Source organism: Ranitomeya variabilis, chromosome 2 (genome assembly GCF_051348905.1).
Source record: "Ranitomeya variabilis isolate aRanVar5 chromosome 2, aRanVar5.hap1, whole genome shotgun sequence".
Taxonomy (NCBI): Eukaryota; Metazoa; Chordata; class Amphibia; order Anura; family Dendrobatidae; genus Ranitomeya; species Ranitomeya variabilis.
This window is the reverse complement of record NC_135233.1, coordinates 1,110,647,680-1,110,674,167: the sequence shown is the minus strand read 5'-3', so window position 1 is coordinate 1,110,674,167 and position 26,488 is coordinate 1,110,647,680. Positions and strand designations below refer to the sequence as shown.

Genomic DNA, 26,488 nt, shown 5'->3' with positions numbered 1-26,488 from the left:
CTCATCATCCAGATGTATAACAGGACCAGTTACTGACCCAGTGCAGGTCCCGAAGGGTTCCTGTGAGGTTGGGGCCTTATCTTTGCTTCTGGCCACCTCTAAACAGGAGTTTCAGAATGCACTACCCATAGATGTCAGTCTTGAGGCGCTGAGTGACCTCACAGAGAAGCCCATCTCGGAGTCCAAGAGGGAGAGGGTACTGTGGGATACAGGGACGTTGTGCTTAGGAGACAATCTGTAAATCAGTCTCCCATGCCATCTCTAAAAGGGGGAGATGTCATAGAGAAAAAATGTACAATCCATAAAGACAGCTCTGGAGTGGGGACAGATCACCCTCATATTGAACATATGGCAATAGTTATAACTGGGTAAGTGAGAAAGAGCTGACGCTTGAACCTCCATTGAAATAGGTCCACATGCCGTGACAGGTAATTACCACAGGGAATTTGATGAGAACCAGCCAACAAGCCTAGAATTCATTTACTCAGAAGCGGACAAATACACAAGACTACTACATTAGAAGAACAAATTCTAGCAATAGAAGGAAAAACATTAACCCTTCTATATCGGGCCAAACACTTTAAAAAAAAGTTTGGGTTTGGGTACCAGAACAGTAACCGAACCTAAACCTGGACACCATTCACTTGAATGGGGCCTGAACATCCAGTGTTTGCTATGCTTTGCTATGCTGTCATGTACATGACAGTGCGGCAAACACTTCTTCTGATCAGTGGTAAAATCATTTCCGATAGTCAGACAACCACGGTTCCCACACTGTCATATGACAGCGTGAGCCTGCAGCTTTAATAACAGAGCAGGTGAGGCTGATGAGAGTAGTCATCAGCCGGCAGCTGAGGTCTAAATAAATAAATCATTTTAAAACTGACAGTTGCAGGCTGCAACACTCAGCAAGGTTAGTTATCAATAATAGAGGGGTCTCCGCGCCATTTTTAATAATTATTTAAATAAATAGTTTAAAAACAGAGTAGGGTCCCCCCCCCCCCCCCGTTTTTGACAACCAGCCAAGCTAAAGCAGACATCTGGGAGCTGATATTCTCAGGCTAGTAAGGGGCCACAGATATTGTTCCCCCAGCCTAAAAATAGCAGCCGCCCAGAAAAGGCACATCTATTAGATGTACCAATTCTGGTACTTTGCCTGCCTCTTGACACTTTCCCTACTTATGTTGTAAATAAACACACAGTAAGAATAAAGTCCTTTATTTGAAATAAAAAAACACACTTTTACTTCTTTTATTAAAGAATAACAAACACAGTTATATTCACCTAATGCTCATTCAACTGAATCCCTTGTCTCCTGAAAAAAATATAAAATATTAAACAAAAATACTCAATTCCACTGAAGTCAACGTCTCCTGCAAAAAAAAAAATAAAATAAAATACAACAATATCCCTCAACTGTCCATTGTTCTGTCCCACACCATAATCTATGTCTGGGGATAAACAGTTTCCAACCTAGACGGTGCCATGAGTCAACAGCCCAGGCTGAGAACCACTGATGAATGAGCTACTGTGAACGCAGCGTCATTCACTAGCGGTGATGTTATCGAGGTTACCGCAGGTCACTGAGGCTGAGTTACCAGCCTGGGCCCCTGAACTGTTGGGACCTCTGTGAGATCACCGCTAGCACAGTGAGAACAAGTCTCACGGTGCAGCAGTGAGTTCACTGGGAGAAATGTCTAATTTATTTCGGTGAACTCCCTAAGCTCAGGTGACGGACAGGTTAGGGATATTGTTGTTGTTTTTTTATTTTAAGTTTATTATAGGAGACGAGGAACTAAGTGGAATTAGGCGTTAGGTGAGTATAACTGTGTTTGTTATTTTTAAATACAAAAGTAAACGGTGTATATTTTTTTTCAAATAAAGGACCAACTACCAGCCTAAGAATACCAGCCCCCAGCTGTCTGTTATAGCTTGGCTGGTTGTCAAAAATTGTTAGGACCCCACACCAATTTTTTTAAATGATTAAATAATTATTAACTGTTCTGCATTTTTCAAGCAGAAGATTGATAACATCAGAGACAGTTTTGGTCAGCAACCCCCAGAGTCCTTCCTTCTAACTGCTCAACCCTCCCTCTACAAGACCAACTTCTCCACCATTACAGAACATTGACTCTCTACTCTCAACATCACATCTCACCACCTGTGCACTTGACCCGATCCCATCCCACTTCATCCCAAACCTCACTGTGACATGCAGAAATAGTGCTGACTGTTGTTGCGTCAAAAGCATCCAGCAACTAGAGGGGTTAGCACAGTCACAGGAGACAGGGAGTGGTTAGCAGAGCCCCAGGGGAATTGTGGGAAACTTGTTCACCAGCCTGGCAGCAGCCAAAGGAATTAGTGTTGTGTTTCTGTGATCTCTCTCACAGAAGTTCAGACAAGTGAACCATAAGGATCCTGGATTCATGTACAGGGCTACCCCTACACTGCTAGTTGAGGAAGTCTGGGCTTTCGTGTTTTAAGATCCATTTGGCTTCTCTACGTAAGAGTAACTTACTTAGATTACCCCCTTGTTCAGACAGGTGGGCGCTTTCTAAGACAGCAAAACATAAAACATTAGGATCGGAGCTGTGTGTTTCACGGATATGTTCGGGTAATCTAGTGGAGCCTTTTCCGGATGATATCGATTTGCAGTGTTCTCTGAACCTCACATATAGGGGGTTTCCTGTATAAAACCTTTGGTACGGACAGAAGATGATGTATACAACGAAGTGGGTTCTGCATGCTATGAACTCTGGGACATGATGTTACAGCCCCTATATTAATGGGGTTTGTTCTCAGAAGCCACATCTGTGATTACCATTGACATTAACATTTTTCGTCTATTTGGTTTCAAGAATTTTTAACTATTTCTATTTCTATTGTCTTTTAGGTTAGAACGCCGTCTGTATGTTACACGTGGCTTTTGTGTCTCTACATTGCATAGATTTTCATCGGAAGCCAGGTTTTTTTTTATGGCTGAGAGAATCGCTCCGTCCATAGGGCCAAATTTAAAGCTGAAAATAAAACGTTTTCCATGTTTCGTTTTTTCTGCCTATTTTTTTGAATGCAGCAATGTCTCTTGTTTAAAGCCTTTCGCTTTGTGCTGTGCTTCATCAAGGATAGGTTCAGGTTAGGCTCAGGATAGGCTCAGGACAGGCTCAGGATAGGCTCAAGACAGGCTCAGGATAGGCTGAGGACAGGCTCGGGATAGTCTCAGAATAGGCTCAGGATAGGCTCGGGATAGGCACAAGATAGGTGCAGGATAGGTTCAGGATAGGCTCAGAATTAGCTCGGGATAGGCTTGGTATAGGCTCAGGACAGGCTCAGGATAGGCTCAGGATAGGCTCAGAATAGGCTCAGGATAGGCTCGGGATAGGCACAAGATAGGCGCAGGATAGGTTCAGGATAGGCTCAGAATTAGCTTGGGATAAGCTCAAGATAGGTTTAGGATAGCCTCTTGCTATGAACCTTTTCTTTAAATCAGCATCCTGTTTAACAATTTTTTTTTCAGAATTAATTTTTTTAAACATAATTATTGACTGTATGAACAGCAGTGTCTGTGTCTCGGGTGTAAGCTTTCAAAGCGAAGACGCGAGATAGCTGACGTTGGCTTCCTAAAAGCTTCAGTTATCGAAACCCACCGCAGAGTCAACTCCCCCGCCTCCACAATTATAATCTTCATGTTTTGAATAAACGAGATTTTTTTACCGGAAAGCAGAGTGCCTCCTCCTCCTCACTTCTTTGCTTGGACTCATGTATAAATGTGACTTGCAGCTATTTAGCTTATCATTAGTACTGCAGATTCTTACATCACTGCATTGTTACTATTTTGCTCCTAAAAATCTAAATTTTTATTTTTATTATTTTGTACATCCACCTATGGCTTTCTCCACGACCTAAATCTTCTGGTCACACTCTTGATCAGATTCAAGCATGTGTCGATCGAAGTATGATCCCAGGTCTTCTTCACATTCCCCATGTTGGTGCACACTGGTCGCCTCACTTGGGTCTGTATACAGCTTTTTCTTCACCTCTACCCTCAGGTATTGGATTAGGTTGAGGTCTAAGGACTGTGAGGACAATCCAGCACCTCTACTTCAGTGTCTTTGCACCATTTCTTCACCAATCTCGCCATATGCTTCATGTCGTTGGCCTGTTTTATCACTATGTTGTCCTTTCATACCCATAGTACTTGAGTATACGAAGTAACTCATCTTGTAGGATACTCACAGGTAGCTCAGCATTGAGACCACCATCGATCCTGGTCAAGTATCCAACGCCTTTGGCCTTTGTCTGTGAAACAACCCCGTATCATCAGGCTTCCTCCATCGAACTTGACAGTTCTTTCAATTTTTAGCTCCGTTAGCCCATTTTTCCCTTGTTTTTTCCAAACCCATTTGCACCCTTCAGAGCCATCTCTTGACTTTCATCTCATCGCTCCAAATAACCCATTTTCAATCTTCTACCGTCCACTTTTCTGACTTTTTTGCAGACTCAAGTCTACGCTTCTTGTGAGGATATTGAAGTCGAAGCGTCTTCACCTTTCTTCATCGCATGACACCAATGCAACCATTTAATGAAAACAGACTAGAATGGTACCAGGACACCACGACACTCAGACATAAGGGAACAAAGGCATCACGGGCTGAAGGAGAAGTCATAATACATGAACTCTATTCTTCTATGTACCCATCCTACAAATAATAAAGCTGTATGGTGATTAACAGGAGAACCTCATGTGTGTCAGGAGAAGGTCAATTGTCAGTGTCAAGGCTGTGTACAGACAAAGGAGCAGGGAACGTTATGGCCGGGTGTAAAGGTAAAGGATCATGTAATTGTCATGACCGGGTTTGTAGGTGAGGGAAGAAGGAATGGTCATGACTAGAGATGGGCGAACCCGAGCAGTAAAGTTCGGCGTCTGTAACGAACAGCTACTGTTCTGGCATGGACACCGAACATGGACTTCACCTGGAAGTCCGTGTTACGGTTTAGGTTCGGCTGCCCGAACACCAGGTGTTTGTCGCGCTGTCATGTGCATGACAGCGTGACAAACACCGCTTTTGATCGGCGGTGAATCTTTCACAGTGCTATCAGGGATCTCACCGGATCTCACCACAGTTCAGCCCGGCTGGGAATGCAGCCTCTGTGATTGGTTACCTCCGGTCGATGACGTCACCGCCGGTCACTGATGCTGCTCATTCACCAGTGGTTCTCAGCCTGGACGGTTGCATCTTGGCACCGTCCAGGTTGAAAACTAATTATCCCCTGATATGGATTACGGCGTGGGACAGAACGACAGACAGGTGAGGAATATTGTTGTTTTTTATTTTTTTAATATATCAGAAGAACGAGGGCTTCGGTGGAATTAAGCGTTAGGTGAGCATAACTGTGTTTTGTTATTTTTAAACAACAAAAGTAAAACTGTGTTTAGTCTTATTTCTAATAAAGGACTTTATTCTGGCTGTGTCTTTATTTCCCATATAACTATAGGATTAGTGATGGATAGATGTCTTACAGACACTTCTCCATTACTAAGCCATGGGCTTGATGTCACCAGACAATACAAAGGTGACATCAACCCCACAGATATGAAGGCCACTTGCTACCACTACAAGGCAAGTGGGAAGAGCCAGGCAAAGTGCCAGAATTGGCGCATGTAATAGATTTGCCTTTTCTGGGCAACTGCAGGCTGCTATTTTTAGGCTGTGGGGGGGTCAATGTTCATGGCCCCTTACCAGCCTGAGAATACCAGCCCCCACCTGCCTGCTTTAGCAAGGCTGGTTATCAAATATACAGGGGATACCATGCCGTTTACTCCCATCAGCCACTCCTGCTCTCACTGTTATTAGCGACAGCAGGTGTCGGATGATGGGAGCGGTAGTCCCATGAGCTGACACCAGTGACTGGAGGTGAAGTTTATACCTCCAATCACAGCTGAGTGCTCATGCTTTTGACAGCGTGGGAACCGCGGGTCTCTGACGGGCAGGGATGGTTTCACCGCTAATCAGAAGCTGTGTTTGCTGCACTGTCATTCACATGACAGAGTGGCAAACACTGCATGTTCGGGCCCCTCATTCAAGAGAACTTTTTGTAAGGCCGGGGTCAGACTAAAGGTATGAAAAATCGGTCCACGTTTCCCTGCCGAGAGTCGCACTAGTGTTCTCCGTATGGTCATCCGTGTGGAATGCGTTTGCAATGCGATGATGCGAGTTTCTCCCACCTATGTATCTGTATGACGTGCGTATGGCTTTACATTTCTCTCTTATTTTCCCCATTGAATTAAATTGCTCAATGGGCTGAAATTAGGAATATGTGTGCGTGTTTGTCACAAGCTGCACGGATGGTCCGTGTGGCGTCCGAGGTTTTCTCGCACCCATAGGCGAGTCTGGGCCGAGTCTCGGTGACGATCGCAGCATGCTGCACGTCAAATACGGCTGAGAAAAAAACGGTGATTTGAGCTGCCCAATAGATTAACAGTGGTCCTAGTGTTACACAATGTTTTCTCGCATCGCACCTGCCCGTATTCTACGGTAGTGTGAATCCGGCCTAACTGTTTGGCCGAACCCACCAGACCCGAACATCCAGGTGTTCGCCCATCTCTAGTAATGACTGGAAGTAAAGGTGAAAGAGCAAGTAAATGTCATGGCTGGTTTGGAGGTGGGATATCAGGGAAGGGTCATGGTTGATTTTAATGATGGAAGAGCATGATAGTGACATAGCTGTGAGTTGTATTTAAAGAGCAGGTAAATGTCATGGCCAGGATTATTCAAGTGTATGGGTTGATTATTGAGGTAGAGAGATATGAAAGGTTCATGAATGGGTGCAGGGGTGGAGAAACAGCAAAGAGCCATGGCCCAGTGGAGAAGAGGAGGAGCAGTAAAGTGTCATGGCTGTGTAGGGGTGGAAGAGCAGGGAAGTGTCATGTCCAGGTTTTAGAAGTGGAGCAGAAAGGAAGTGTCATCTTGGTGCAGGGCAGTGTCCTGGCCAGGTGTAGGGGTGGAGGAGAAGAGAAAGCTCTTACTTTGGTATAGCAGTGAAATATCTTCCAATTAAACAGTCTACCTATACACTGTCGCAAGCTTGAGGGCTTCATGACTGGACCTTCATAACTCACAGAATTGAGAAGATGGTGGTGTAAGCATCTACAGACTTTATCATTCCACCTAGAAAATTCATTAAGACCTAACAACCTTGAGAAGACAACCTGAAGCCTTCATTGAGAAACAGTGTGGTGCAGATCGCCTTGGTTCTTGATTATTGTATTTTTTGTGTAATTTACCCTCTTCCTGATGTTCCGGGATGGCGGTGGTAAATGTAAGTTTTGTTATATGTTTGACCCCTGAGGTTCGTTCTTGGTTCTGAATAGCTCGGGCCCCTGCATGCTGTAAGTTCTACTGAGCCAGTGGGGCCCTTTTTATGCTGCATTTTTCTCCCACTCTCACCATCTGTGTCCTGGTGAGCTTTTCTCCAGTTCATTGTTGGCCTCCATTCCTCGGCTTCCTCCCCCTCAAATCACTTCTCTTGTTCCCGTCTACTCCCGCTGTGTCCTCCGCCTTCGTACAATTTTCCATTTTATGATTATTTCTCATTAGGTTTTCTTTTTTTCTTGTTCCTTGAATCAAAAATATTTAACTCTATCGACCCAGGTGCAGGCGTGTTGTCTCTCTGTCTGTCCAGGCACACGTGTCTTTGTCTAGCTGCTGGTGTCTCTGTCTTACAAGTCGCCGATATCAGTTTGTCAGTCTAAGCATTGGGCTGAGTCTGTCCAACTGCTGGTTTCTTCCTGTCCACACAGTTAGATCGGTACATGTCTAAGATTTCTAATATCCACATATTTCTAGAGATGTTTCCCACTTTCACGTTTCTTTATATCAGAATTAGGACCTGATAGCTCCTGTCATCTTGTTTCCCTAGGTCAGCACTGAGACCTGAATGTGTCCAGCCTCTTGATCTAAGAGGATCTTCAGAGACTTGATCTAAGCCCTGTCACTGTGAGGAATCATAGTTGTTTTGTTTTATGTTATCATAGCCACAGGCACTGAGTGACATCTATAGACTGTTTCTTCTGCAATCAATTATAATAATAAAATCAGGTTAATCTGTGAAAAACGTTAACTACCTACAAAAGCTGGAATCAATGGAGAAGGCTAGTAGATGAGAGAGATGGAGAAGACTGGAAGAGTATAGAGATGGAGCTTGCTGGAAAAGGATGGAGATGTAGAAGGCTGGAAGAGGCTAGAGATGGAAAAGCCTAGGAGAGGATGGAGATGGAGGAGGCTGAAAGAGGATAGAGATGGAGAAAGCTGAAAGAGGATAGAGATGGAGAAGGATGGAGATGGAGGAGTATGAAAGAGGAAATAGATGGAGAAGTCTGGAAGATGAAAGGCATGACCCAGGATAGAGATGGAGAAGGCTGGGAGACAATAGAAATTAAGAAGGCTGGAAGATTATAGAGATGGGGAAGGCAGATAGATGATAGAAATGCAGAAGGCTGGGAGATGATAGTGACAGGGAAGGCTGGAAGAGGATACAGATGAAGAAGTCTGGAAGATGATAAAGATGGAGAAGGCTGAGAGAGGCTAGAGATAGAGAAGGCTGGAAGAGGCTAGAGATGGAGAAGGTTGGGAGACGATAGAGATGGAGAAGGTTGGAAAATGATAGAGATGGGGAAGGTTGGGAGAGGCTAAAGATAGAGAAGGCTGGAAGAGGCTAGAGATGGAGAATGTTGGGAGATGATAGAGATGGAGAAGGTTGGAAGATGATAGAGATGGGGAAGGTTGGGAGACGCTAGAGATGGAGAAGACAGGGAGAGGCTAGAGATGGAGAAGGTTGGGAGACGATAGAGATGGAGAAGGTTGGAAGATGCTAGAGATGGGGAAGGTTGGGAAAGGCTAGAGATGGAGAAGACTGGAAGAGGCTGCTAGAGATGGAGAAGGCTGAGCGAAGATAGAGATGGTGGAGGTTAGGAGACGTTAGAGCTGGAGAAGGTTGGAAGAGGATAGAGATGGGGAAGGTTGGAGAGGCTAGAGGTGGAGAAGGCAGATAGATGATAGAAATGCAGAAGGCTGGGAAATGATAGTGACAGGGAAGGCTGGAAGAGGATACAGATGGAAGAGGAGTTGACATGATAAAGATGGAGAAGACTCTATGAAGACAGTGATGGAGAAGACTGGGGAATGATAGAGATGGGGAAGCAGAAGGCAGGGAAAGAATGGAAAAGTAGAAGGCTGGGAGAAAATGGAGATGTTGAAGGCTGGGAGAAGAAGTTGAAATCTTGGAAAGCATAGAAGAGGCAGAAAGATGGAGAATGGATAAGAATATAGACATATTTTGAAACATTTGTAGCTGGATGTTTGAGGTTAATGACTGGCAAAAATTCAAAGATTTGTCACCACCCAATATTCAATGTTCTCACGATTTGCCAAATTGATCGTCAGTAATCCCAAGGATTATCACCTGTTAATTTGCAATGATCCCAAGATCTGTCAGTAACCGATATGCAATGACCCTAAGCTTTGTCACTGACTGATAGGCAATGAACCCAGGATCTGTCAGGAACCAATGGGCAGCAATCTTAGTATCTGTCAACAAGAAACAAACTTTCTCTGCCCTGACTACTGTGCTATTTTGAAAACTCTTCATGATTTTCTTTAATCACAGCCATTATCTCTTACATGACATTTTATTCTTTATCAGGCTCTGGCTGCAGCTAGTAATAGACAGCATGTGGTGGAGGCAGAGGATCAGGAACGTGGTTTAGGGTGCTACATGAGATGACTGAAAAAAGCAGGGATGACTTCAGAAAAGGAGAAGGTGGCAGCTCCACAACATCTTATAACCGCTGGCTACATGACATCAGCTACAACGTCGTCTTACCTGCAGAAATAAAATAATCAGATTTACAATCACACCAAAAGCAATAGAACCCAGCTCGAACTATGTGAACCCATTGTAGCAAAGCTGGGAAGGACAGGGTTAAATCCCAGCTCTACAAGGACTTGATTAGAGGCACCTGCATGGCTTCTCTAAGATGCAAGAAGTAGCTTCCTGGAGTGGCAGTCTCCTGAGGGAGTGTCAGTCTCCTGAGGGAGTGTCAGTCTTAAGGATGATGAGCAGAGTCGAGTGTGCTGCTGGTGAGTAGTCAGCCAAGATGTGGACTGAAGCTGAGAGAGATGTGCCGGAGTCTCACTGTTGGTGCAGTGAGCAGTCTGTTGGTGAGAGGTGCAGAGGGCCACGTGGCAGCTGTAGCCTGTTCAGTGTGACCTGTGCTCGGAGTTGAACACTTCTGTTTGCTGATGGAGATTGGGCCCAAGGTGACGCGGACACTGGTGGGATCGGGCCTCTTCTGTGTATGCAGTCTACTCTGGGAGAATGGACTTTAACCCCTTAACTGCCAGAGGTATTCTTGTTTTTGCATTTTCATTTTTGCTCCACTTCTTCCCAAAGCCATAACTTTTTTATTTTTCCGTCAATATGGCCATGTGAGGGCTTGTTTTTTTGAACAGCACCATTGGTTTTACCATGTCGTGTACTAGAAAACGGGAAAAAAAATACAAGTGCCATGAAATTGCAAAAAAGTGCAATCCCATAGTTGTTATATGTTGTTGTTTATCATGTTCACTAAATGCTAAATCTGAGCTGCCATTATGATTCTCCAGGTCATTACGAGTTCACAGACACCAAACATGTCTAGGTTATTTTTTATTTAAGTGGTAAAAAAAATCCAAAGTTTGTAAAAAAAAAACAAAACAACATTACGCCATTTTCCGAGACCAGTAGGGTCTCCATTTTTCGTGATCTGGGGTCAGGTGAGGGCTTATTTTTTGCGCGCCGAGCTGACGTTTTTAATGCTACCATTTTGGTGCAGATACGATCTTTTGATCGCCTGTTATTGCATTTTAATGCAATGTTGTAGCGACCAAAAAAAACTTCTGGCGTTTTGACTTTTTTCTTATTATGCCGTTTAGCGATTGAGTTAATTTTTTTAAATTTTTTTTAATATCTTTAAAAACATTTATTTTACTTTGGGAGACTAGAAGCTGCAGTTGTCTGATCGCCTCTGCTATATACAGGCGATGTTCAGATCGCCTGTGTGTAGCAGAAATGCTCACTTGCTATAAGCGCCAACCACCGGCCATCATGTGACGGGGTCACCAATGGGCGGGATTTCCGGCGTGCTTGCCCAAAGCGCGAGTTAAATGCCACTGAGAGATTGACAGCGGCATTTAATCGGTTAACAGCCGTGGGTGGATCGCGATTCCACCCACGGCTGTTGCGGGCACATGTCAGCTGTATAAATCAGCTGTCATGTCCTGGAAAGGTGCCGGAGCCCGCACCAAAGAGGGGAAGTCCGACATCGGAATAGTATTACACCCGATGTCGGAAAGGGGTTCATCAGTTCTGGTGAGCTGACACTGACACATGCGATCATGAATAAATGCACCGGCCGTGTGAGTTTGTTTTGCTAATGTGCAACTTGTGGAACGCAATAAAAACTGCACGAGTTTGCACCAAAAGTGCATGGCCTGTGTGAATGCTATCTAAAGCCTAATGTCTACCAGAAAGAGTGATTCCATACAACATGCATTATACATGCTATATTACACAGGGGGTGTCTGTATTACACGTGTGATATTACACAGGGGAGTGTCTGTATTATATGTGTGATATTACACAGGGGGAGTGTCTGTATTACACTTGTGATATTACACGGGGGAGTGTCTGTATTATACATGCTATATTACACAGGGGAGTGTCTGAATTATATGTGTGATATTACACAGGGAGTGTCTGTATTATACATGCTATATTACACAGGGAGTGTCTGCATTATACATGCTATATTACACAGGGAGTGTCTGTATTATACATGTGATATTACACAGGGGGAGTGTCTGTATTATACGTGTGGTATTACACGGGGGAGTGTCTGTATTACATCTGTGATATTACACGGGGGAGTGTCTGTATTATACATGTGATATTACACGGGGGAGTGTCTGTATTATACATGTGGTATTACACGGGGGAGTGTCTGTATTACATCTGTGATATTACATGGGGGAGTGTCTGTATTATACATGTTATATTACAAAGGGGCTGTCTGTATTATATGTGTGATATTACACAGGGGGTGTCTGTATTATACATGTTATATTACACAGGGGCTGTCTGTATTATATGTGTGATATTACACGGGGGAGTGTCTGTATTATACATGTGATATTACACGGGGGAGTGTCTGTATTATACATGTGATATTACACGGGGGAGTGTCTGTATTATACATGTGATATTACACGGGGGAGTGTCTGTATTATACATGCTATATTACACGGGGGAGTGTCTGTATTATACATGCTATATTACACGGGGGAGTGTCTGTATTATATGTGTGATATTACACAGGGGGTGTCTGTATTATACATGTGATATTACACGGGGGAGTGCCTGTATTATACATGTGATATTACACAGGGAGTGTCTGTATTATACATGTTATATTACACAGGGGGTGTCTGTATTATATGTGTGATATTACACGGGGGAGTGTCTGTATTATATGTGTGATATTACACAGGGGGTGTCTGTATTATACGTGTGATATTACACGGGGGAGTGCCTGTATTATACGTGTGATATTACACGGGGGAATGTCTGTATTATACATGCTATATTACACAGGGGGTGTCTGTATTATATGTGTGATATTACACGGGGGAGTGTCTGTATTATATGTGTGATATTACACAGGGGGTGTCTGTATTATACGTGTGATATTACACGGGGGAGTGTCTGTATTATATGTGTGATATTACACGGGGTGTCTGTATTATACGTGTGATATTACACGGGGGAGTGCCTGTATTATACGTGTGATATTACACGGGGGAGTGTCTGTATTATACATGCTATATTACACAGGGGGTGTCTGTATTATATGTGTGATATTACACGGGGGAGTGTCTGTATTATATGTGTGATATTACACAGGGGGTGTCTGTATTATACGTGTGATATTACACGGGGGGACTGTCTGTATTATACATGCTATATTACACAGGGGGTGTCTGTATTATACGTGTGATATTACACGGGGGAGTGTCTGTATTATACATGCTATATTACACAGGGGGTGTCTGTATTATACGTGTGATATTACACGGGGGAGTGTCTGTATTATACATGCTATATTACACAGGGGGTGTCTGTATTATACGTGTGATATTACACGGGGGAGTGTCTGTATTATACATGCTATATTACACAGGGGGTGTCTGTATTATACGTGTGATATTACACAGGGGGAGTGTCTGTATTATACGTGTGGTATTACATGGGGAAGTATCTGTATTATACATGCTATATTACACAGGGGGAGTGTCTGTATTATATGTGTGATATTACACGGGGGAGTGTCTGTATTATACATGTTATATTACACAGGGGCTGTCTGTATTATATGTGTGATATTACACGGGGGAGTGTCTGTATTATACATGTTATATTACACAGGTGCTGTCTGTATTATATGTGTGATATTACACAGGGGGTGTCTGTATTATACATGTTATATTACACAGGGGCTGTCTGTATTATATGTGTGATATTACACGGGGGAGTGTCTGTATTATACATGTTATATTACACAGGGGGAGTGTCTGTATTATACGTGTGATATTACACGGCGGAGTGTCTGTATTATACATGTGATATTACACGGGGGAGTGTCTGTATTATACATGTTATATTACACAGGGGCTGTCTGTATTATATGTGTGATATTACACGGGGGAGTGTCTGTATTATACATCTTATATTACACAGGGGCTGTCTGTATTATATGTGTGATATTACACGGCGGAGTGTCTGTATTATACATGTGATATTACACGGGGGAGTGTCTGTATTATACATGTTATATTACACGGGGGAGTGTCTGTATTATATGTGTGATATTACACGGGGGAGTGTCTGTATTATACGTGTGGTATTACACGGGGGAGTGTCTGTATTATACATGCTATATTACACGGGGGAGTGTCTGTATTATACGTGTGGTATTACACGGGGGAGTGTCTGTATTATACGTGTGATATTACACGGGGGAGTGTCTGTATTACATATGTGGTATTACACGGGGGAGTGTCTGTATTATACATGTTATATTACATGGGGGAGTGTCTGTATTATACGTGTGATATTACATGGGGGAGTGTCTGTATTATACGTGTGGTATTACATGGGGGAGTGTCTATATTATACATGCTATATTACACGGGGGAGTGTCTGTATTATACATGCTATATTACACGGGGGAATGTCTGTATTATACTGTGATATTACACGGGGAGTGTCTGTATTATACGTGTGGTATTACACGGGGGAGTGTCTGTATTATACGTGTGGTATTACACGGGGGAGTGTCTGTATTATACATGCTATATTACACAGGGAGTGTCTGTATTATACGTGTGATATTACACGGGGGAGTGTCTGTATTATACGTGTGATATTACACGGGGGAGTGTCTGTATTATACGTGTGGTATTACATGGGGGAGTGTCTATATTATACATGCTATATTACACGGGGGAGTGTCTGTATTATACATGCTATATTACACGGGGGAATGTCTGTATTATACTGTGATATTACACGGGGAGTGTCTGTATTATACGTGTGGTATTACACGGGGAGTGTCTGTATTATACGTGTGGTATTACACGGGGGAGTGTCTGTATTATACATGCTATATTACACAGGGAGTGTCTGTATTATACATGCTATATTACACGGGGGAGTGTCTGTATTATACATGCTATATTACACGGGGGGTGTCTGTATTACACGTGTGATATTACACAGGGGAGTGTCTGTATTATATGTGTGATATTACACAGGGGGAGTGTCTGTATTACACTTGTGATATTACACGGGGGAGTGTCTGTATTATACATGCTATATTACACAGGGGAGTGTCTGAATTATATGTGTGATATTACACGGGGGAGTGTCTGTATTATACATGCTATATTACACAGGGAGTGTCTGCATTATACATGCTATATTACACAGGGAGTGTCTGTATTATACATGTGATATTACACAGGGGGAGTGTCTGTATTATACGTGTGGTATTACACGGGGGAGTGTCTGTATTACATCTGTGATATTACACGGGGGAGTGTCTGTATTATACATGTGATATTACACGGGGGAGTGTCTGTATTATACATGTGGTATTACACGGGGGAGTGTCTGTATTACATCTGTGATATTACACGGGGGAGTGTCTGTATTATACATGTTATATTACAAAGGGGCTGTCTGTATTATATGTGTGATATTACACAGGGGGTGTCTGTATTATACATGTTATATTACACAGGGGCTGTCTGTATTATATGTGTGATATTACACGGGGGAGTGTCTGTATTATACATGTGATATTACACGGGGGAGTGTCTGTATTATACATGTGATATTACACGGGGGAGTGTCTGTATTATACATGTGATATTACACGGGGGAGTGTCTGTATTATATGTGTGATATTACACAGGGGGTGTCTGTATTATACATGTGATATTACACGGGGGAGTGTCTGTATTATACATGTGATATTACACAGGGAGTGTCTGTATTATACGTGTGATATTACACAGGGGGTGTCTGTATTATATGTGTGATATTACACGGGGGAGTGTCTGTATTATATGTGTGATATTACACAGGGGGTGTCTGTATTATACGTGTGATATTACACGGGGGAGTGCCTGTATTATACGTGTGATATTACACGGGGGAATGTCTGTATTATACATGCTATATTACACAGGGGGTGTCTGTATTATACGTGTGATATTACACGGGGGAGTGTCTGTATTATATGTGTGATATTACACAGGGGGTGTCTGTATTATACGTGTGATATTACACGGGGGAGTGTCTGTATTATATGTGTGATATTACACGGGGTGTCTGTATTATACGTGTGATATTACACGGGGGAGTGCCTGTATTATACGTGTGATATTACACGGGGGAGTGTCTGTATTATACATGCTATATTACACAGGGGGTGTCTGTATTATAGGTGTGATATTACACGGGGGAGTGTCTGTATTATATGTGTGATATTACACAGGGGGTGTCTGTATTATACGTGTGATATTACACGGGGGGACTGTCTGTATTATACATGCTATATTACACAGGGGGTGTCTGTATTATACGTGTGATATTACACGGGGGAGTGTCTGTATTATACATGCTATATTACACAGGGGGTGTCTGTATTATACGTGTGATATTACACGGGGGGAGTGTCTGTATTATACGTGTGGTATTACATGGGGAAGTGTCTGTATTATACATGCTATATTACACAGGGGGAGTGTCTGTATTATATGTGTGATATTACACGGGGGAGTGTCTGTATTATACATGTTATATTACACAGGGGCTGTCTGTATTATATGTGTGATAATACACGGGGGAGTGTCTGTATTATACATGTTATATTACACAGGGGCTGTCTGTATTATATGTGTGATATTACACAGGGGGTGTCTGTATTATACATGTTATATTACACAGGGGCTGTCTGTATTATATGTGTGATATTACACGGGGGAGTGTCTGTATTATACATGTTATATTACACAGGGGGAGTGTCTGTATTATACGTGTGATATTACACGGCGGAGTGTCTGTATTATACATGTGATATTACACGGGGGAGTGTCTGTATTATACATGTTATATTACACAGGGGCTGTCTGTATTATATGTGTGATATTACACGGGGGAGTGTCTGTATTATACATCTTATATTACACAGGGGCTGTCTGTATTATATGTGTGATATTACACGGCGGAGTGTCTGTATTATACATGTGATATTACACGGGGGAGTGTCTGTATTATACATGTTATATTACACGGGGGAGTGTCTGTATTATATGTGTGATATTACACGGGGGAGTGTCTGTATTATACGTGTGGTATTACACGGGGGAGTGTCTGTATTATACATGCTATATTACACGGGGGAGTGTCTGTATTATACGTGTGATATTACACGGGGGAGTGTCTGTATTATACGTGTGGTATTACACGGGGGAGTGTCTGTATTATACGTGTGATATTACACGGGGGAGTGTCTGTATTACATATGTGGTATTACACGGGGGAGTGTCTGTATTATACATGTTATATTACATGGGGGAGTGTCTGTATTATACGTGTGATATTACACGGGGGAGTGTCTATTATACGTGTGGTATTACACGGGGGAGTGTCTGTATTATACATGCTATATTACACGGGGGAGTGTCTGTATTATACGTGTGATATTACACAGGGGAGTGTCTGTATTATATGTGTGGTATTACATGGGGGAGTGTCTATATTATACATGCTATATTACACGGGGGAGTGTCTGTATTATACATGCTATATTACACGGGGGAGTGTCTGTATTATACGTGTGATATTACACGGGGGAGTGTCTGTATTATACGTGTGATATTACACGGGGGAGTGTCTGTATTATACGTGTGGTATTACATGGGGGAGTGTCTATATTATACATGCTATATTACACGGGGGAGTGTCTGTATTATACATGCTATATTACACGGGGGAATGTCTGTATTATACTGTGATATTACACGGGGAGTGTCTGTATTATACGTGTGGTATTACACGGGGGAGTGTCTGTATTATACGTGTGGTATTACACGGGGGAGTGTCTGTATTATACATGCTATATTACACAGGGAGTGTCTGTATTATACGTGTGATATTACACGGGGGAGTGTCTGTATTATACGTGTGGTATTACATGGGGGAGTGTCTATATTATACATGCTATATTACACGGGGGAGTGTCTGTATTATACATGCTATATTACACGGGGGAATGTCTGTATTATACTGTGATATTACACGGGGAGTGTCTGTATTATACGTGTGGTATTACACGGGGGAGTGTCTGTATTATACGTGTAGTATTACACGGGGGAGTGTCTGTATTATACATGCTATATTACACAGGGAGTGTCTGTATTATACGTGTGATATTACACGGGGGAGTGTCTGTATTATACATGCTATATTACACGGGGGAGTGTCTGTATTATACGTGTGATATTACACGGGGGAATGTCTGTATTATACGCGTGATATTACACGGGGGAGTGTCTGTATTATACATGCTATATTACACGGAGGGTGTCTGTATTATACATGCTATATTATACGGGGGAGTGTCTGTATTATACATGCTATATTACACGGGGGAGTGTTGTGAACTCTATTTTTGGTCTCCCTCTAGTGGTCACAAGCGGTACTGTGTAGTGTTGTCTTTCTGCAGGTTGCAGCATCAGCTGGTTCGTTATCCTTGGTTGGTTCCCTATTTAGCTCACCTGGAGACTCAGTTCCTTGCCTGCTATCAATGTATTCAGTGCTCTTCAGATTCCTTGTGTCTACCTTGCTCCCAGTCTCTCCAAGACAAGTTAAGTTTTTGTTTGATCATTTTTTGATTATCAGCGTTCATTATGTTTTTAGTCCAGCTCGCTAAAATGTGATTTCCTCGCTTGCTGGTTGCTCTAGGGGACTGAGTTTCTCCCCCCACACCGTTAGTTGGTGTGGGGGTTCTTGAAATCTCAGAGTGGATATTTTGTAAGGGTTTTTTACTGACCACATAGATTCCCTTTTCTATTTTCTGCTATCTAGTATTAGTGGGCCTCATTTGCTGAATCTGCTTTCACCCCTGTGTATGTGCCTTCCTCTTACCTCACCATTATTATTTGTTGGGGGCTTCTATGTCTTCTATTTTCTTTCTCTCTAGGGGTAGTTAGTTCCTCAGGCTGCCTCGAGACGTCTAGGATTTTTAGGCACGTTCACCGGCTACTTCTAGTGTGTTTGGATAGGTTCAGATTTGTGGTCAGTCCAGTTTTCCACCTCCCTAGAGCTTGTCCTATGTTTGTTACTTAGCTGGAGTAATTTGTGATCCTCTACCACTAAGGATCATAACAGTATAGCAGGCCATCAAGGTGTTTAATGCATCGCTGAAGTGGGATAAAAAGAAGACCTGAGTACATTTTTTTTTTTTTTCCTCCCGCTTTTCCTTTGCTGCAGTCTGTTTAGCTTCTTTCATCCCCTTGAACTCTGGGTGGTTTTGAGCTCAGCTGCAGACATGAATGTTCAGACTCTGACTTCTAGTGTGGATCATCTTACTGCACGGGTGCAAGGTATTCAAGATTTTGTTATTCGTAGCCCTATGTCAGAACCAAAGATACCCATTCCTGAGTTGTTTTCTGGAGATAGATCTAGGTTTCAAAATTTTAAGAATAATTGTAAGTTATTTCTATCTCTGAGACCTCGTTCCTCTGGTGATTCCGCTCAGCAAGTTAAAATTGTTATCTCCTTGTTGCGTGGCGACCCTCAAGATTGGGCTTTCTCTCTGGCGCCAGGAGATCCTGCATTGCTTAATGTAGATGCATTTTTTCTGGCTCTTGGACTGCTTTATGAGGAGCCTAATCTTGAGAATCAGGCAGAAAAAGCGTTGCTGGCTATTTCTCAAGGTCAGGATGAAGCAGAGGTGTATTGTCAAAAATTTTGGAAATGGTCGGTGCTTACTCAATGGAATGAGTGTGCCCTGGCTGCAAATTTCAGAGAAGGTCTTTCTGAGGCCGTTAAGAATGTTATGGTGGGGTTTCCCACCCCTACAAGTCTGAGTGATTCAATGGCTTTAGCCATTCAGGTTGATCGGCGTTTGCGGGAGCGCAAATCTGCTCATCCTTTGGCGGTATTTTCTGGACAGAGACCTGAGTCTATACAATGTGACCGAATTCTGACCAGAATTGAGCGACAAAGTCATAGACGTCAAAATGGGTTGTGCTTTTACTGTGGTGATTCTACTCATGTTATCTCAGCATGCTCTAAACGCTTAAAAAGAATCGCTAAACCTGTCACCTTTGGTACTATACAGCCTAAATTTATTTTGTCTGTTACTTTGATTTGTTCTTTGTCGTCCTACTCGGTTATGGCCTTTGTGGATTCGGGTGCTGCCCTGAATCTGATGGATTTGTCGTTTGCCAGGCGCTGTGGTTTTGTCCTGGAGCCTTTGGAATTTCCTATTCCTCTGAGGGGAATTGATGCTACGCCATTGGCTGAGAATAAGCCTCAGTATTGGACGCAAATGACCATGTGCATGACTCCCGTACATCAGGAGGTGATTCGTTTTCTCGTTCTGCATAATTTGCATGATGTTGTCGTTTTGGGTCTGCCTTGGCTGCAAGCTCATAATCCAGTTTTAGATCGGAAAGCTATGTCTGTGTCAAGTTGGGGTTGTCAGGGAATTCATGGCGATGCTCCGTTGGTGTCTATTGCTTCTTCCACTCCTTCTGAGGTCCCTGAGTTTTTGTCTGACTACCAGGATGTATTTGATGAACCCAGGTCCAGTGCTCTGCCTCCTCATAGGGATTGTGACTGTGCTATAAATTTAATTCCTGGTAGTAAATTCCCTAAGGGACGACTTTTTAATTTGTCTATACCAGAACATGCCGCGATGCGGAGTTATATAAAGGAATCTTTGGAGAAGGGACATATTCGCCCATCCTCTTCCCCTCTTGGTGCAGGATTTTTTTTTGTGGCCACAGAAGGACGGTTCTTTGAGACCTTGTATAGATTATCGTCTTCTGAATAAAATTACAGTCAAATTTCAGTATCCTTTGCCACTATTGTCTGATTTGTTTGCTCAGATTAAGGGTGCCAGTTGGTTCACCAAGATAGATCTCCGTGGTGCGTATAACCTTGTGCGCATTAAGCAGGGAGATGAATGGAAAACAGCATTTAATACGCCCGAAGGCCATTTTGAGTACTTAGTGATGCCTTTTGGACTCTCTAATGCTCCTTCTGTGTTTCAGTCCTTCATGCATGACATCTTCCGAGAATATCTGGATAAATTTATGATTGTTTATTTGGATGACATTTTGGTCTTTTCTGATGATTGGGAGTCCCATGTGAAGCAGGTCAGGATGGTGTTTCAGGTCCTGCGTGCTAATGCTTTATTTGTGAAGGGCTCAAAATGCCTCTTCGGAGTACAGAAGGTCTCCTTTTTTATTTTTTCTCCTTCTACTGTGGAGATGGACCCAGTCAAGGTCCAGGCTATTCATGACTGGACTCAGCCCACGTCTGTTAAGAGTCTTCAGAAGTTCTTGGGTTTTGCTAATTTTTACCGTCGCTTCATCGCTAATTTTTCTAGCGTGATTAAACCTTTGACGGATTTGACCAAGAAGGGTTCTGATGTGACTAATTGGTCTCCTGCGGCCGTGGAGCCCTTTCGGGAGCTGAAGCACCGGTTTTCTTCAGCTCCAGTCTTATGTCAGCCAGATGTCTCTCTCCCCTTCCAGGTCGAGGTTGATGCTTCTGAGATTGGAGCAGGGGCTGTCTTGTCGCAGAGAAGCTCTGATGGCTCTGTGATGAAGCCATGTGCTTTCTTTTCAAGAAAGTTTTCGCCTGCCGAGCGGAATTATGATGTTTGGTAATCGGGAGTTGTTGGCTATGAAGTGGGCATTTGAGGAGTGGCGACATTGGCTCGAAGGAGCTAAACATCGTGTGGTGGTCTTGACTGATCACAAAAATCTGATTTACCTTGAATCTGCCAAGCGCCTGAATCCTAGACAGGCTCGTTGGTCGTTGTTTTTCTCCCGTTTCAACTTCGTGGTCTCATACCTGCCTGGTCCGAAGAACGTGAAAGCTGATGCACTTTCTAGGAGTTTTGTGCCTGATTCTCCGGGAGTTTCTGAGCCGGCTGGTATTCTCAGAGAGGGAGTGATTTTGTCTGCCATTTCCCCAGATTTGCGACGAGTGCTGCAGAAATTTCAGGCGGATAGACCTGACCGTTGTCCACCAGAGAGACTGTTTGTCCCGGATAGATGGACCAGCGGAGTTATTTCCGAGGTTCATTCTTCGGTGTTGGCGGGTCATCCTGGGATTTTTGGTACCAGAGATTTGGTGGCTAGGTCCTTCTGGTGGCCTTCCTTGTCGCGGGATGTGCGTTCCTTTGTGCAGTCTTGTGGGATTTGTGCTCGGGCTAAGCCTTGCTGTTCTCGTGCCAGCGGATTGCTTTTGCCTTTGCCTGTTCCGAAAAGGCATTGGACGCACATTTCCATGGATTTCATTTAGGATCTTCCAGTATTTTTCAGAAAATGTCTGTCATCTGGGTGGTGTGTGATCGTTTTTCCAAGATGGTCCATTTGGTGCCCTTGCCTAAGTTGCCTTTTTCCTCCGATTTGGTTCCTCTATTTTTTCAGAATGTGGTTCGCTTGCACGGCATTCCTGAAAATATTGTGTCTGATAGAGGATCCCACTTTGTGTCCAGGTTTTGGCGGACTTTTTGTGCTAAAATGGGCATTGATTTGTCTTTTTCGTCGGCCTTCCATCCTCAGACTAATGGCCAAACCGAGCGAACTAATCAGACGTTGGAAACTTATTTGAGATGTTTTGTTTCTGCTGATCAGGATGATTGGGTGACTTTTTTGCCTTTGGCCGAGTTTGCCCTTAATAATCGGGCTAGTTCTGCTACTTTGGTTTCACCTTTTTTCTGCAATTCTGGTTTCCATCCTCGTTTTTCCTCGGGTCAGGTTGAGTCTTCTGACTGTCCTGGGGTGGATTCTGTGGTGGATAGGTTGCAGCAGATTTGGAACCATGTGGTGGACAATTTGAGGTTGTCACAGGAGAAGGCTCAGCGCTTTGCCAACCGTCGCCGCCGTGTGGGTCCCTGTTGTGAATTTACCTTTTGGCTCCCTCTAGTGGCTACTAGTGATTTGACTCTGGGTATGTCATTCATCCCTTGTATGCTCATCTGGGTCGTTAGGTCAGGGGTGTTGCTATATAAGCTCCCTGGACCTTCAGTTCAATGCCTGGCAACGTTTATATCAGAGCTAATCTGTAGTGCTCTTTTCTACTGATCCTGGTTCCTGCTTGATTAAGCTAAGTCTGCTTTCTTGCTTTTTGCTATTTGTTTTTGTTTGCATTTTTGTCCAGCTTGTACATAATCTGTATCCTTACCTTGCTGGAAGCTCTAGGGTGGCTGGTGTTCTCCCCCCGGGCCGTTAGACGGTTCGGGGGTTCTTGAATCTCCAGCGTGGATTTTGATAGGGTTTTTGTTGACCATATAAGTTATCTTACTACATTCTGCTATTAGTAAGTGGGCCTCTCTTTGCTAAAATCTAGTTCATCTCTGTGTTTGTCATTTCCTCTTACCTCACCGTTATTATTTGTGGGGGGCTACTATCCTTCTTTTGGGGTCTATTCTCTGGAGGCAAGAGAGGTCTTTGTTTTCCTCTTCTAGGGGTAGTTAGTCCTCCGGCTGGCGCGAGACATCTAGCGACCAACGTAGGCATGTTCCCCGGCTACTGCTAGTGTTGGCGTTAGGAGTAGATATATGGTCAACCCAGTTACCACTGCCCTATGAGCTGGATTTTTGTACGTCACAGACTTACTTGTTTCTCTGAGACCCTCGCCATTGGGGTCATAACAGTTTGCCAGGCCAGTATTAAATGTTAAATGCATTGCAGAAGCGGGATTATAAGAAAGAAAGTTCTGAGTTTTTTTTTTCTCTCTCTCATTTTTTTTTTTCTTTTCCCCTTTACCTCTGAGTGGCTTGTGATTGCTGCAGACATGAATGTCCAGACCTTGATTACAAGTGTGGACCAGCTTGCTGCTCGTGTGCAGGGCATACAAGATTATGTTATCAGAAGTCCTATGTCAGAACCTAAGATACCGATTCCTGAACCGTTTTCCGGAGACCGATTTAAATTTAGAAATTTCAGGAATAATTGTAAATTGTTTTTGTCCCTGAAACCCTGTTCATCTGGAGACTCCGCTCAGCAAGTAAAAATTGTTATTTCTTTTTTACGGGGCGACCCTCAGGATTGGGCCTTCTCGCTGGCGCCAGGAGATCCGGCATTGGCTGACATTGATGCGTTTTTTCTGGCGCTCGGTTTGCTTTATGAGGAACCCAATCTTGAGATTCAGGCAGAAAAGGCCTTGCTGGCTATGTCTCAGGGCCAGGACGAGGCTGAAGTGTATTGCCAAAAATTTCGGAAATGGTCCGTGCTGACCCAGTGGAACGAGTGTGCATTGGCTGCTAATTTTAGAAATGGCCTTTCTGAGGCCATTAAGAATGTGATGGTGGGTTTTCCCATTCCCACAGGTCTGAATGATTCTATGGCCCTGGCTATTCAAATCGACCGGCGGTTGCGGGAGCGCAAAACCGCTAATTCCCTCATGGTGTTGTCTGAACAGACACCTGATTTAATGCAATGTGATAGAATCCTGACTAGAAATGAGCGGAAAATTCATAGACGCCAGAATGGCTTGTGTTACTACTGTGGTGATTCTGCACATGTTATCTCCGCATGCTCTAAGCGTCTTACTAAGGTTGTTAGTCCGGTCGTCATTGGTAATTTGCAACCTAAGTTCATTCTATCTGTAACTTTGATTTGCTCACTGTCATCGTATCCTGTCATGGCGTTTGTGGACTCGGGTGCTGCTCTGAGCCTTATGGATCTGTCATTTGCCAAGCGCTGCGGATTTGTTCTTGAGCCATTGGAAAATCCTATCCCTCTTAGGGGTATTGATTCTACGCCATTGGCAAAAAATAAACCGCAGTTTTGGACACAGGTTACCATGTGCATGACTCCCGAACATCGGGAGGTAATACGTTTTCTTGTTCTGCATAAAATGCATGATTTGGTTGTTTTGGGTTTGCCATGGTTACAGACCCATAATCCAGTCTTGGACTGGAAGGCTATGTCAGTGTCAAGTTGGGGCTGCCATGGAATTCATGGAGATTCCCTGCCCTTGTCTATTGCTTCTTCTACGCCTTCGGAAGTTCCGGCGTATTTGTCTGATTATCAGGATGTCTTCAGCGAGTCCAAGTCCAGTGCACTGCCTCCTCATAGGGAATGTGACTGTGCAATAGATTTGATTCCTGGCAGTAAGTTTCCTAAGGGGAGACTGTTTAATCTGTCGGTACCTTAACATACCGCGATGCGTTCATATATCAAGGAGTCTCTTGAGAAGGGGCATATCCGTCCTTCTTCTTCCCCTCTTGGTGCGGGATTCTTTTTTGTGGCCAAAAAGGACGGATCTTTGAGGCCTTGTATTGACTATCGGCTTTTAAATAAGATCACTGTCAAATTTCAGTATCCTTTGCCGCTGTTGTCAGATTTGTTTGCCCGGATTAAAGGTGCCAAGTGGTTCACCAAGATAGACCTTCGTGGTGCGTACAACCTTGTGCGCATTAGGCAGGGCGATGAATGGAAAACCGCATTCAATACGCCCGAAGGTCATTTTGAGTACTTGGTGATGCCATTCGGTCTCTCTAATGCACCTTCAGTTTTTCAGTCCTTCATGCATGACATTTTCCGGAAGTATCTGGATAAATTTTTGATTGTTTATCTGGATGATATTCTGGTTTTTTCTGATGATTGGGACTCGCATGTGGAGCAGGTCAGGATGGTTTTTGAGATTCTGCGTGAAAATTCTTTGTTTGTAAAAGGCTCAAAGTGTCTCTTTGGTGTACAGAAGGTTCCCTTTTTGGGGTTCATTTTTTCCCCTTCTGCTGTGGAGATGGATCCAGTCAAGGTCCGAGCTATTCATGATTGGACTCAACCCTCGTCAGTTAAGAGTCTTCAGAAGTTCTTGGGTTTTGCTAACTTCTACCGTCGTTTTATCGCAAATTTCTCTAGCGTTGTTAAACCGCTGACGGATATGACCAAGAAAGGCTCTGATGTAGCTAACTGGGCTCCTGCTGCCGTGGAGGCTTTCCAGGAGTTAAAATGCCGGTTTACTTCGGCGCCTGTTTTGTGCCAGCCTGACATCTCACTTCCCTTTCAGGTTGAGGTGGATGCTTCGGAGATTGGGGCAGGGGCCGTTTTGTCGCAGAGAGGCCCTGGTTGCTCTACTATGAGACCTTGTGCCTTTTTCTCTAGGAAGTTTTCGCCGGCAGAGGGAAATTATGATGTGGGCAATCAGGAGTTGTTGGCCATGAAGTGGGCGTTTGAGGAGTGGCGTCATTGGCTCGAGGGTGCTAAGCATCGTGTGGTGGTCTTGACTGATCACAAAAATCTGATGTATCTCCAGTCTGCTAAACGCCTGAATCCTAGACAGGCCCGCTGGTCATTGTTTTTCTCCCGTTTTGACTTTGTGGTCTCGTATTTACCAGGTTCTAAGAATGTGAAGGCCGATGCTCTGTCTAGGAGCTTTGTGCCTGATGCTCCTGGAGTCGCTGAACCTGTGGGTATTCTTAAGGAAGGAGTTATCGTGTCTGCTATTTCTCCAGATCTGCGACGTGTGTTGCAGAGATTTCAGGCTGGTAGGCCTGACTCTTGTCCACCTGACAGATTGTTTGTGCCTGCTAGATGGACCAGCAGAGTCATTTCCGAGGTTCATTCCTCGGTGT

The 26,488-nt window shown here is 43.7% G+C and overlaps 1 protein-coding gene across 1 annotated transcript in view; it reads right to left on the bottom strand.

The window, feature by feature from the left end:
- Positions 1 to 9,632: 9,632 nt before the first annotated feature.
- Positions 9,633 to 26,488, bottom strand: part of LOC143810255 (scavenger receptor cysteine-rich domain-containing group B protein-like) — a 108,813-nt gene continuing 91,957 nt past the window's right edge. Inside the window, exon 8 of the mRNA XM_077293124.1 lies at positions 9,633 to 9,879. Coding sequence (XP_077149239.1) covers positions 9,863 to 9,879 — 17 coding nt within the window. The 3' untranslated portion in view covers positions 9,633 to 9,862. The remainder of the gene's footprint in view (positions 9,880 to 26,488) is intronic.